The sequence below is a fragment of the Megalobrama amblycephala genome, linkage group LG9 (assembly GCF_018812025.1).
Source record: "Megalobrama amblycephala isolate DHTTF-2021 linkage group LG9, ASM1881202v1, whole genome shotgun sequence".
NCBI classification, from domain to species: domain Eukaryota; kingdom Metazoa; phylum Chordata; class Actinopteri; order Cypriniformes; family Xenocyprididae; genus Megalobrama; species Megalobrama amblycephala.
Window position 1 is genome coordinate 6,969,734 of NC_063052.1, and position 13,510 is coordinate 6,983,243.

The 13,510-nt window shown below is 40.0% G+C and overlaps 1 protein-coding gene across 4 annotated transcripts in view; it reads left to right on the forward strand.

Annotated features, from left to right (window-relative positions):
* The window catches only part of runx1t1 (RUNX1 partner transcriptional co-repressor 1), a 56,886-nt gene extending 52,149 nt beyond the window's left edge, over nt 1–4,737 (forward strand). For all 4 annotated transcript variants that reach the window (XM_048201406.1, XM_048201407.1, XM_048201405.1 and 1 more), the window contains exon 11: nt 727–4,737. In XM_048201406.1, the coding sequence (XP_048057363.1) occupies nt 727–1,005 (279 nt within the window). In that variant the 3' untranslated portion in view covers nt 1,006–4,737. The remainder of the gene's footprint in view (nt 1–726) is intronic.
* The last annotated feature ends 8,773 nt before the right edge of the window (nt 4,738–13,510 follow it).

The following is a 13,510-nucleotide window of genomic DNA, read 5'->3' on the forward strand; positions in this document are numbered from 1 at the left end:
AGCAGGGAGATCCAAAGAAAAATAAAGCAGAATTCTCTATTTACACTTAAATTCAAATGGGAAATGTTTGCTGCTAATGAGCCGAGACTTTCGCTCACTTTTCTCAAAGGTCTGTGCATCTATTATTTCCTAATTGGGATAATACCCATGGAAAGAAGTGCACATTTTTTAAAGGGTTAGTTCACCCAAAATTGAAAATTCTGTCTTTAATTACTCACCCTTGTGTCGTTCCACACCCGCAAGACCTTTGTTCATCTTCGGAACACAAATTAAGATTTTTGATGAAATCCAAGAGGTTTTTATCACACTCATGTGTCGTGCTGCTCACGTGAACAGCATCGGCCAATACTTAGCCGGCGTTCGGACGTAAACACCGAAGCTCTGCACTGCGTTCACTGCATAGGAGACTGACAGGGAAGAGGAAAAATGGTTGAATACAGTTGTTATTCTCGTCGCTTCATAACATTAAGGTTGAATCACTGTTGTCACGTTGATTATTTTAACGATGTCTTTACTACTTCTCTGGACCTTGAATGTGGTAATTATGTTGCTTTCTATTTCGAGATAAAAAAAAACACTCGGATTTCATCAAAAATATCTTAATTTGTGTTCCGAAGATGAACGAAGGTCTTGCGGGTTTGGAAACGACATGAGGGTGAGGACTTAATGACTCGGTTTTGGGTGAACTAACCCTTTAAACCTCCCTTCCCCTTCTTTCCCATGCAGAGCTGCTGGAATTGTGGGCGCAAGGCGAGCGAGACCTGCAGCGGCTGCAACACGGCGCGTTACTGCGGTTCCTTCTGCCAGCACAAGGACTGGGAAAAGCACCACCACGTATGTGGCCAGACTCTGCAGGCACAGCAGCAAGGCGAGACCCCCGCCACCGTCAGCTCCTCAGCCACCCCCAGCAGCGGAGCCGGCAGCCCAGCAGACACACCGTCCGCCGCCACTCCCCGCTCGGCTACGCCCGGCACGCCCTCCGCCATAGAGAACACGCCGCGCTAGAGTCCGAGCGGACCATTCCTGATGCCTCAGCCGACTGGGGACTGACTCACCTGCCTCACTCGCTCCAAAATGCTAAAGCTAGCACACTAACAAAGAAAGAAGACTGTACTTAGGGCGATCACCCACAGGAGGTCCATTTCGGGTCATATTGACTTGCCATGATAGAGAACACAAAGATATTCTTTGTTTGAAATTCTCATTGTTCTTTATTGTTACTACAGCTATTATCGATTACTGTTGGTAATGTCCTTTATTGTTGTTGTGGCTCTCTTGCATTCTTGTAAATAAGAAGACAAATGGAGTAGACAGCCGGGACCTCTTGAGGAGTATAATTGACCTCCCCTTCATCTTTTTTTTTTTTTTTTCTCCTTCGTTCTGTTCTCAAAGCTCTTTATCCAGTAGCTGGGATATGAAACTATTTGACCTCATTCAAAGACTTTAAATGACAAAAACCAAGGAAATATTTCATAGCTGATGTAAGCAGAGACTCTGACTATTATTAGGACACCATTCCTTGTAAAGAAGACAACGAAACGTTGTTGAGAAAAAACATGCCATGGAGGGCAACTGTGTCGGACGTGGTGGAGTAGACGGCGGACGGCGTTTCTGGCTCACGCGCTGAACTCTGCAGATGTGCAGCAGATTGTGAAGGAACGCAGATGTTCGTCCCTCTTCTGCAAGATAATATCCAGGTCAATGGTCTGAGAAATAAAAAGCTGTTTCACTGAGGAATGTAGGGGCGAGGAGGGCCCGTGCTGGATGTTGAGTACCACATGGCGTAATGAAGGATGCGCTCTGAGCCCTGATCCCAAATGCACTCCATCAGCTCCCAAAACAGGAAGTGAAGTCATCAGCCCACCAGAGCAGGACTGTCAGAACCTCACTGTGACAGCCTCTGGGAAACGAAGGGCTGAGAAATTACCCATAAATCACTGGCTATTGGAACCAGTCCAGAGCCCTCTCCTGTCCTGCCTATCTCTAACCCCGCCATCAGTCCTCGTTCTGCTTCTTTTTGCCCTTCTAGCTCTCATTGTGTTAAACACTTGTGTCCTGTGCCGTCTCCAATGGTTATTTATTGTACATGTGCTGGACAATTGTGACGCGACGCATTAATAGTTTAAACCACGGTCACAACTTTTTAGTCTTTCTAGGTGCAAAAATGAAGAACATATTTTCTCTTTTTTTCTCTCTCTCTCTCTCTCTCTCTCTCTCTCTCTATTGCTCTGTCTTTCTCGCAAGCTGCTTTTCTATTTGTATGTGTTTGTGCTAGTCCCCTTGTAGTTCTTTAAGATGAAAAAAAACACTTTTCCCATTGTCCTCGAAAGACAAACGCTATCTCTCAGAGCTGCTACTTCAGTCTCATTCAGATGTTTTTTCTGAGAACTAGCATGTTACATGGAATGCTAACATAAATGTTTTTGTACATGGGAAGTACATAAATGTATTTGCACTGTCACGGTTTCTCTCGGCATGCTTCTTTTGGCAGTTTTTTTTTTTCCATAGGGAGCCTCACTTCATAGGTTATCTTTGGAGTGCTTCGTTACATATCTGTGATTTTCATTTCTTGTTAAAAAAATGAAGAAAAATGTATGAAAAAAAAGAGCAAAAATGAAAAAAAGACAAAACAGAAGTATCACAATCTGCTTTTGTTAACATTTTTTTCTAAACATTTTGCTTTGAATAGTTAAGGACAGTGCATGCACATGCATACTGAACGCTATGGTATATGTTGTTTTTGTTTTCTACAAAAAAGATGAAAAATGTACAAAAAAGACACTAAGAAACTAACTTTCCAAATGCAGAGGTGAAAAACAGACAGCTTTAACACTGCAGAGCACCAGGATACACAGTATTACAAAAGAATTAACATGGAAGACAGCCAAAGACAGACATGAAGGACCAAAACCTGATTTTATCCAAGATTTAAACATGACAAAAGAGACTCACTCCAATGCATTCTTGTTTTCTCGACGTGTTTATCAGGGGAAGCCGCATTGAGCAATGTTTCCATTCGAAAACCTTTAACTCTCCCCTGTCCAGAGCCAAGACCAGCCCTGTTCAGCTCGTAAGGAGGAGGAGCCACTCAAAACCATGTAGCAGGTCCTAAGGAAAGAGGGTTTCACGTGTGGATGATTGAGCAATAACTGAAAAGTTGGATCCCATATCTAGATCCTCCAGGGCGAGGTTTTCACAACCGTTTCATTGTCGTTCTTTTTCTTTCCGTATCATTCCTCGAAACGGATCCGTCGTAAGAACATCACCCCAAAAGGCTACCTGCCCGATTGAAGCGAAGCTCTTCTCGTTCACAAACGGCACATAACCAAACCTTCAAGTGTTTCAGCTCAAGATTAAAAGCCATGTGAGAAACTAAAACTAAACGAAACAACCTCGCCAATGGCTTAAGAGGAAGAGGGGTCTAAACGAGCACTTAGCTGCACTCTGATGGCTCACGCCCCCCCAAACCATGGTGCTAAACGCTGTGCTTTTGACCTCTTAGGAGGAGGAGCTGGCCCTGGACGCGCTCCCGGCCTCCTCCGGGATGCTACGGTTAAATAATCCAAAAAACAAAGGTGTAAGACACCTTTCCACATCTCCAGAGAACCTGCCAGCTAAGCTGTCTTGAAACACTAGTGTACTATTTTTGAAAAATACATACATTTAGTGTAGTAACTTCGATCAGGGTGACCTGAATAAAATAAACACAGACAAAGCATTAAAAAACTCCTCCTTCCCACTCTAGTACGTCTGTTTTGCTACAACCTTTTTTCCTCGGTGGCAAAAAGTCTCACTCTACCTCTGACAGCACGTTAGGAGCACCAGTCGCCGAGCGGACACTGGTCTAGTCAAACCAAATGGGCACATGAGAACAGGACTTAAACCCAAAGTTAAAAGCTCATATAGCTGCAAACCATATCACTACTTGGTAACAATGCAGACCTCATGAGAAAAGAAAAAAAAAACTTAATAAATAGAATACGTAAAATAAAAAAACGAAAAAAAAATGTTATGTTCATTTTAAGTTTGTCACACGTACAAATCACTTTGAGTCAACTCAAAGTAAAAAAAAAAAAGATTGCAGAGTGTTGACTCCATTTGATATACACTATAATTCAAAAAGATGAGAAATGTGATATATTCCTATTGCCCTCCTCTTCTCCTGCACCCCCGTTTATGTCTTCTGTTGTGAGACACGCTTGGCCGCTCGTCAATGTCATTTAGGTTCGTGTTAATGAGGGATTCGCACCAAAAGTGAGCGAAAAGTAACAGCTGGTGAATTTGCGCATGCCTTTTTTGCCAGGTGTTCTTACGTTTTTGTTTTTTTCTCCAGTTTGTAAAGTTAATTAAACTTTGGGATAATAAAGGGACAGTGGAAACTTAGTGAAACGAATTGGTGGGGTGGGTTCAGGACGGGCAGTCATAGGGTTCTTCGAAAATCTTTATTGTGAAAAAAAAAAACTCATGAAAGTTGTTGTGCAATACTTAACGGAAACATGAACCACAGGTTACAGGTGGGCTGGGAGGGTGTGGTCTCTCGTCACACCGTTTCAGTATACTCTAGAGTTTTTGAGTCTACTATGTCAGAACTGTGGTTTCTTGTTTAATCTGTTTTCTTTATTTTATTCTCTCATTTTTGGGGGCTGTAGTAAATGGTCTGTCAGTCTGTGAATCTTTGCAGTATGATTCTGGTATTGTTGTACTCTTTACTGTGTAATAAATATGTTCATACCTGCATTGGAGGCTGTGGGGTAATTTTTGTCTTTGTTTAAAGTACTCTAAAATCAAAAGTACAGTACCTGTTGCATGTTACAGGACAGAATGCATTCTGTTTGGATTCATCATTTACATTAACGTTTATTAATTTAGCAATTTAGAAAATGAGAAATACAACAAAGTGGTTTGTCCTAAAGATGCAGTAGCATGAGAAGTTCCAAGATTGTTCAAAGGAGTAGAGACTAGAATTTAAAAAAAATCATACAAGTATAGAGATATTTTTTTTTTCATTATTTAACTACTACTTTAATTAACATGTAACAAGTTAATGCACTGTGAACTAACATGAACAATGAACAACTGGATTTTTATTAACTAACATTAACAAAGATTTATATGTTAGTTAATACATTGACTAATGTTAAATGAGATCTTATTGTAAAGTGTTATCTTTTTTTACATTCTTTAAAATTACAGGATTCACATAGTTATGTTAATCAAAATTATGACATGAAAAGTCAAAGTTGAGATAGAAAATCATATTTATGATGAAAAAGTCTAAACTGACATACCAAAATAATTTTCAGAATTTCAGAATTAACTTTTGTCATCATTTTGACTGAATGTCATACTTGTTTTTGTCATAACTGACACTTTGCAAAGACCCCCTTAGTTACTGTTGCTTTGTCCGACAAGCCAAGGCGCTGTCACGCCACACAGAGGGAAAAATACATCACGAGCAAAGAGGACACTGACAACACATCGACAGACAAGATAGAGCAAGATATTAAACAAAGTCCCAGCTTTCAAATTGTGTAATTTTTTTTTTATTTTTATGGCTCTTTAATGTCGTGACAGATTGTTGTAGCGCCTCAACTCAAGCGGCTCGTGAACCGATCATCTAATTTATAGCATCAAATAAACATGAATGAACATCAGAAGGAATGTTGTTTTAAAATGCGGAAAGATGTCAGTACACACCATTTTTCAAGTTCAAGTCCACCAAGGTTAATCTTCTAACTCCTGACTGCTTTGTTGGGCAAAATGGCGGATTCGCCGTTATGATTGGTTAGATCGCTTGTCAATCAAATTCCTGGCGAACTTTTTGTATCATAATTGTCATAATTATGACTTTTTATCTCATAATTTCAACATTTTTTCCTGTAATTGTTTTTGTCATAATTTTTTACTTATCCTATAATTGTTTTTGTCATAACATTTACTTTTTTATGTCATGATTGAGTTTTTTCTCAATTTTGTCTTGTCATTGACTTTTTACATCTCATATCCATGTCTTAGTATCTCATCATTTTGGCTTTTTATTATAATTATGATTTACCAAATTATGTTTTATTAACAAAGTTCGGGAGGATCACTTTCAAATGATCTATACAATCAACTCGTCATCAGCAATTACCATGTCTATCCTATCAGCAAGAAAGGAAGCCTATATACTGTATATATATATATATATATATATATATATATATATATATATATATATATATACACACACAGTCGACTCACCTACATTCCTCCACAGTTTTCAGCATCCCTCCACCACGCTGACTCCTCACTCTTGGCTTTTCCTACCACAGCCAGGAATACGAGGGGAGTACTCTGGGTTCGGGCCAAATACTGAACTCGGAGCCCTCTCCTCGGACAGCGCGCCAAATATGCACGCCATTTATCAATCTGACTTATTTGTAAGTGTGAACTCGTGAAACATGATTTGGAGTGTGGAAAAGCCATGGTTATTGGTCAAAAGGTGTGGGAATCATAGATTTGTAAGCATTTCTAAACTCAAATGGCCTTTTTTACAAAAAATGTGTCCAAAACTAAAGCTATACTGCAAGTAAGAGACGTACTGTTAAAGGTTGAGTAAATTGTGATTCGGTATGTATGTATACATGAACCAAGAAAAGCTTGAAGTAAAATTATGCTTTGAAAGGCCGTTTAAAATGCCTGCTACTCCCAACATAAGTAGCCTTGGGAACTGAAGAGTAAATGCTCTCTGAAGGGAAGCTATTAGTGCGGAAGGTCTGTATTTAAAGTGTCACTTAATTCCCATGTCCCCCATTTTACATTTTACCTAATGTTGAAATGTTAATATGTGCAATATTCAGCCCATTTTGTCCTGAAATGTGACAGCAACATTGACAAGGCAACACATTTAGTCCAGCAATTACTTTCGTCCTGGCCGAAAGGCTTTATAAATGCGTCCGCCCCCCATGCCATGCCAAAATGAACCCCGGGATTCGGCGGTCACTCAGCCGTTACAAAACCTTCAGAGAATCGCACGACTCTTCCAAGAGGTCTACGCTTTTGTGAACCTCTTACGCCCCTTATCTGCTTTTATTACCATTTAAGAGATCATAAAGCTAAGGATAAGTTGAAACACTGTGATATTCCTGCCATTTACCACCTTTTGCGTTTCATCTCGCGTTTTTTATCCAGTGGCGAGAATTGACAGACCCTCAATTAAGCGAGGTCTGGAGAACTGTTCTCCGCCGATAACAATACAAATGGATTCTCTCAAACAGAGAAAAACAGCTGTCTCTATTATTTGAATGCTTCACCTTTCCCCGCTCCATTAATTGGGTCTTTGATCACAGGCAGAGGTGCAGAGTGTCTGATAAGAGAAAGGTTATTAGTAAAGTAGCCCGGAGGACCGAGCCGCGGCCTAGCGCGGGCTGCGCGAGATGAGATAAGCCCATAATGCCCGTGTGTGCATGTGCTCGTGAGCGATAGGGCCTCCGTCTGCCCTTCAAAACGCTCGTGCGAGGAAAAGAGCAATTCTCCGACGAGCTAATGCAGGATATAAATTCGGCTTCCAGGGATGGAACGCAGGATTAAACTCCATAAAGAGTTCGCCTCTAAATGGTTTACATTTTTTGCCTCTAAATCAAACTGTGTCGCAGAATTTCACCGTGCTTTTTTGAACCCGATATGCGGCGAGGAATATTACTGTAGGCCTACAGTGACGGAGGAGAAAATAACGCTCTGCCTTTGAGAGTCGGGCGAGAGTGTCTCTTTGATATGCAGCCGAGCTAAATTTGAGGATTTAAATCTGATTTCATCTAAGCCTGTTTATAGTCGCATGTCCACGGATGAGGCGCTGAGTGATTCGAAACACCTCATTGAGGAATCTTCATGAAACTCTCTTGTAATAGGTTTTTTTTCGCTCCGCAACCACAGAGGAATACAACTAGGGGGTACGAGAGCATATTAGGCCTGTTATGGTGGGGGCAAAGTGACTCTATGGAGAAAACATTTTTGATTAAATTACAGAACACAAGGTTATCTTTCTCCAGCACATGCCTCACTGCCCCGGGCCTGGATAATCTGTTAATACCATTCAAGCAAAATGACATTATTAAGGAAGTGGAGTACTGCATCTCCACCCAGGCCTGAATGATGCATGTAGTCGACCCTCCATCATCTTAGACAGAGGATGTGGGCTGTGATGGAGAGAGAGAGAGAGAAGAGAGAGAGAGGCTGCCTGGCAGTGACAAAAGCACTGCTTAAATGTCAGCTAATGGTTCCACGGCACCCTGCTGATGAACAGGGTAAAAAAGAAAGAGAAAAAAGAACAGAAAGATATCTACCGTTTATCTCCAGGGGCCGAAGAGCTCAAGCCTATATTTATCCAGTGAAAAATAAAACAACACTGCTCTTTCTCACACCGTCTTAAAACCTGCTACACAGAGAAAATGTGTAATCCATTATAATACTTGGTGGACATATAAACTCTGGTTTCAAAAATGTGTAAATCTAGGATTTAGGTTGAGTAAATAAATTGCTAATCTAGGTTATAAATCTACAGGAAGGTACATGTACAGCAAAGTCAAACAATTTCTTATTTTGGCATCATATATAGGCTATATAAATCTTTTTATTAATATGTATTTACAAAAATAATGTTGCATAATTTTAAACATATGCACAGTGATATTGATTTAAGTTTCACGAACCTGAAGTTTGTTCAGTCCAATTCAAACTTGTGAGTCTATTTAAATATTTTGTTAAGAGAAACTGCTCATATCTGTCATTTGTTGTGAGGCCATTTGCTATCACTGAGAGTAATGATAACTTGAAGTTCAGTGAATGAGTCATCTGTTGATCCAGTGCTTATGTGATGGATTCAATCAGTCCGTTCAGTGAAGGATTCGTCAGACCAGTTCATGAGTCTGTCTGATTGATTTGTTAAAAGAAAGAGCTCATGAGAGCCATTTGATATGAGAGGGAGAGATCTGCTTAGTTACAAATATTCTTCCAAATATCTTCCTTTATATACTGTGACAATATCTGGAATATATTGAAATAAAAAAGAAACAGTAAATCAGTCTATGGTTACCCATATGACAAAGCATGCTACACTCTACAAAATAAAACATTGGTTCAACAAAAAAAAAAAAATGTTAACGTTTTCCACTAGAATTTTTAACTTAAGCCAGTTGGGAGAATTACATTAATTCAAAGCAATATTTTGAGTTGATCCAACATAATGTTTTAAGTAAGGTGGAGATGTTTTTTTGCCACAATAAAAACACATTTCTAAGTAACATGAACTTAATAGTTGTCAACATGAATGCTACTATTTAAGTTGAGCCAACATAATGTTTTAAGTAAGGTGAAGACGCTTTTTGGACACAATAAAACACATTTCTAAGTAACATGAACTTACCAAGCATCGCTTGTCACCATGATGGTAAACCTCCAAAAACCCACATTAACAGAAACTCTTCTAAATTAGCATAACAAAACACTAATTACTGCTAAATCTCCCTTACCATTAATCTTGTGCAAAAAAACATAGGCTATATAACGCTTAGTTTTAGCATTTACTCTCCCTTTCAAGTGCCATGGGCAAAGCATGATGGTAAATATAAATCCCAGCCCAGTTTCACTTAAGTTCATCTAAATTAAAAGAAGTGTTCATACAACTCAAAACAATGAAACACGTTTACACGTCATCAGATTGTATTTTACATTAACAGAACTTAAAATTAAATAAATTTTTGATTAACTGAAAATGTTAAACTATGACAAGTCATGATAGTATATCGAATCAATAGGCATAATTTGTGTCATCCAAGCTCAATAAAATAACAATTACAAGTAAAAAGTCTAACAGCATTTCAGAACGTGATTTTTTATTTCACAACAATATATAAATATTTAAGTAATGACTAAAGGTCCCCTGAATTCGTTTTTAGAGTGTACTAATGGGGTGTTACATATGAAAACTTTACCCCTCTGGTTCTAGTCGCACTGCTCCGAGTGGGAGGCGGGCACACTATCAAGGATGCTAAAGACCATAGCCTCTAGTGTCAGTCGCAAGTGCAACCCTTGAGGCCAGGGGAGTGCACAGCTCTTTACTAGCTGGCCTCTGTACACTCACCCCCCTAAACCTCACTCCTATCCGGGTCACGGCACCAACGTAACTAGTCCTACTTGCACCAAGCGTCACCCAAAAGGGGAGGTGTGCACTGCAACCCTTCGCATTTCGAACTGGCGTTGAGGCCAGGGGAGTGAGGTTAACCTGCACAGCTCTTTACTAGCTGGCCTCCATTACAAAATCAACACATGAAGCATCACCAATCCTCAGGACCCACCTGCCAGAATGTTTTAGATGTCTCCCTATTTAACAACACTAAGAAGCTGATTTGAGAAACACTGACCTAGATAGTGTGCAGAAATGAGGACAGGTCAGGAGTGGAAATAGAGATGAGAATGAGATGAAACTAGAAATGCAGTGATTAGACAGCACAGGAGAATCACCTGCAGGCCCCCCGAAACTGAACTGGAGCCGGTTTGCGAGAAAAGTGCCGACACGCACACTGCCAGAAGCCCAGAGCTGTGGGTCTTACCCAGCTGAGATGACTGATGGCTAATGAGAGCAGAGTGAGGACCAGGCCGACTGCTACCCACTGTGTGTTTAAAGCGTGATTGATGCTTTTCATGGCTCCCGAGCCCCCTCTTCACAGGAACAGCTTGCTCTAAACACACAGGGCAGCACTTGCTGACTTAAATACAAACTTTGTGTTTACGAGAGCCAGCCTAGTGCACAATAAAACTTTAGGAGGCATATGGAACCCACAACTTTCAGACCTCACTGGATGTGCTCTGCATACCGTCAGTTGGGTAGGCTCGAAACTAATGAAGCTGTAAAACAGGCACGTGGCTCATCTTATGACCTTGACGAAGAATCAATGTAAAATGAAGAAATGTGTGGTTGAGGCCTTGGTAGTAATGTTTCGATCAATTTTGGGGCCGCTGAATCATCATAGTTCCCCATCAGGATTTTGGCACTAGAAACATCTGAATTCATTGAGTGGGACTGTGTTATCCATCATTCTGCTAATATAGTCTTCCACAGAGGATTTCTCATGTGAGATATCACACCAACACGATCCAGACTGCCATCCTCGGAATATTGCAGCCAGCTGATACATTTTGGTAATCTGTTTTGTAAACTGTTTCGAGAAACACTGCTAAAGAGATCTCAGCGGGCAAGTTTCAGAGTAAACAGAGATGCCATACACTGTGTTTTTCCAAGTGCTTATTATGTTGATAAATGGTTGCAAATAAATGTGACTTTCAGTTTGCCAGCAAGAGGCGATACAGCTGAGCAGCTGGGTCAGGTGCTGCCCGACATATGTGTCCTCCTCTTTTGGAGCCAAATGTAAATTTTATTGTAATATCTGAAGTAAGCATTTATTAATCCTCTAATTAAGTTTAATTATATTTTTTATATGATTTTTATGCAATTATTAAACACTTAATTATTATTAAAATGTGTACTTATTATAAAAAACAGTTAGTTCTGTGGCATTTTCGACCTTGCTGAAGTGATTCTTTTTGCAGGTTACATCTTCACACCAAGAACAATAACCATATTAGCTCCCACAAAGCATCTGCTGCTTTAAATGCCCGATATTTTTTAAATTCGGGTGAATTCTGATTGGCTGTCAATGTTTTTATCATTCGTCAGCTGGAGAAAAAAAAATTCTGATATGATTCCTGTGTCTTTGCTGTTATAGCTTTTTTACTATTCTCACAGAATTAGAATGATTATTGAAACTTAACTACTTACAGTTATCATTATAGTTATATTCCTTGTGAATGGCCCTTTATGCCAGAGGGTGTTTACAAGTGACTGTCTTTATGAGAGAGTCATTGAATTGTTCATCCAAATGATTTGTTCAAAAATTCATTCAGGTATGAAACAAGACTTTGGCTGTGTTCGAAATCACCCGCTATACCCTCATTCCCTATTCCCTACAACTGAAGGACTGAATGAAAACAAGTGTGTGAATTCGGACACTGAGTGTGTCAGAATGGCTGCCGTTTTTGCATAGTGTATGCTTGCTGTTTAATAATCATTTAAAACTTAGTAAACTGACAGAATTCACAGAGTTCAAGAAATATGTTTTCATTACTAACGAAACATCTCGGGTTACTTGTGTAACCCTGGTTCCCTGAATAAGGGAACAAGACGCTACGTCATATGACGTTATGGGTTTCCATAACGTCATATGACGTAGCGTCGACAGTTCCCATGAAAGGGAACGTCTCGGGTTACTTGTGTAACCCTGGTTCCCTGAATAAGGGAACGAGACGCTACGTCATATGATGTTATGGGAACCCATAACGTCATATGACGTAGCGTTGACAGTTCCCATGAAAGGGAAACATATTTCTTGAACTCTGTCATGGAAACTGTGTACAAACCTTAATTAAATAATTTAATAATCAATTAAAAATAATTTATACCTGTATGATATTACGGAAAATTGGTGGATAGATGATTCAGCTGTGGACTCCATCTTCTGGTGAGACCCTAACAGTGCATTATGGGTATACTCTAGCCATTGAGTGCACTCGATAACATCCACTATGGTTTCGGACACCACTACAAATGGCTGTTCTCTCAACTAGTACCCTATTTAAGGGTATAGAGCTCCAGAGGTTGACGTCATGCAATCTAAACTCCGCCATTTTGGCAGGCCATCAGGAGAGCGCTAGAGCAGCTGTAGCATTGGTATCGATAGTGGTCGAACAATAATTTAAAACCAGACATGTTTAGACCTAACAAACCTTACTATTTCAACATGGTGGACAGCTGCTGTGTGCCAGGATGCCAGAACAGACGGGGGAAAGCAAAGGGGAAATCGTTTTATCATATTCCTAAGGAAAAATCTGGGATTAAACGGGTTAAGATTTCATGATATTTATGATGTCTACTGTACTCACGGTGATATAGCTATGCTGGCTACCTAAAATCAAGGACAGCTAGGGCCAATTACATTACCTAACATCACAGTTGACTTACCCTTCCAATGACGACGAAGCAGGTTTTAGCCAGCAGACTCCAAAGTTGAATATTCATCACAAAATTAGATTGTCCATTTGTACCCCTCCAGGTTTTTGTAGGCTTTTAAAGAGTCTCCGGAGTAGGACGAGGGAAAGTTGATGAGGTAGTTGTACATATCAGGATACTGCAGGTCAGAAAAGCTATCCGTTCCTTTTATCGATACACGTTAAAAGTACCCCGGGGGCATTATAGGGATCTGTTATGTTTAAAGGTGCCCTAGATTCAAAATTTGAATTTACCTTGACATAGTTGAATAACAAGAGTTCAGTACATGGAAAAGACATACATTGAGTTTCTCCAACTCCATTGCTTTCTCTTTCTTATGTAAATCTCATTTGTTTAAAAGACTTCCGGAAAACACGCGGATCTCAACATAACACCGACTGTTACGCCCCAATATTTGCATATGCCAGC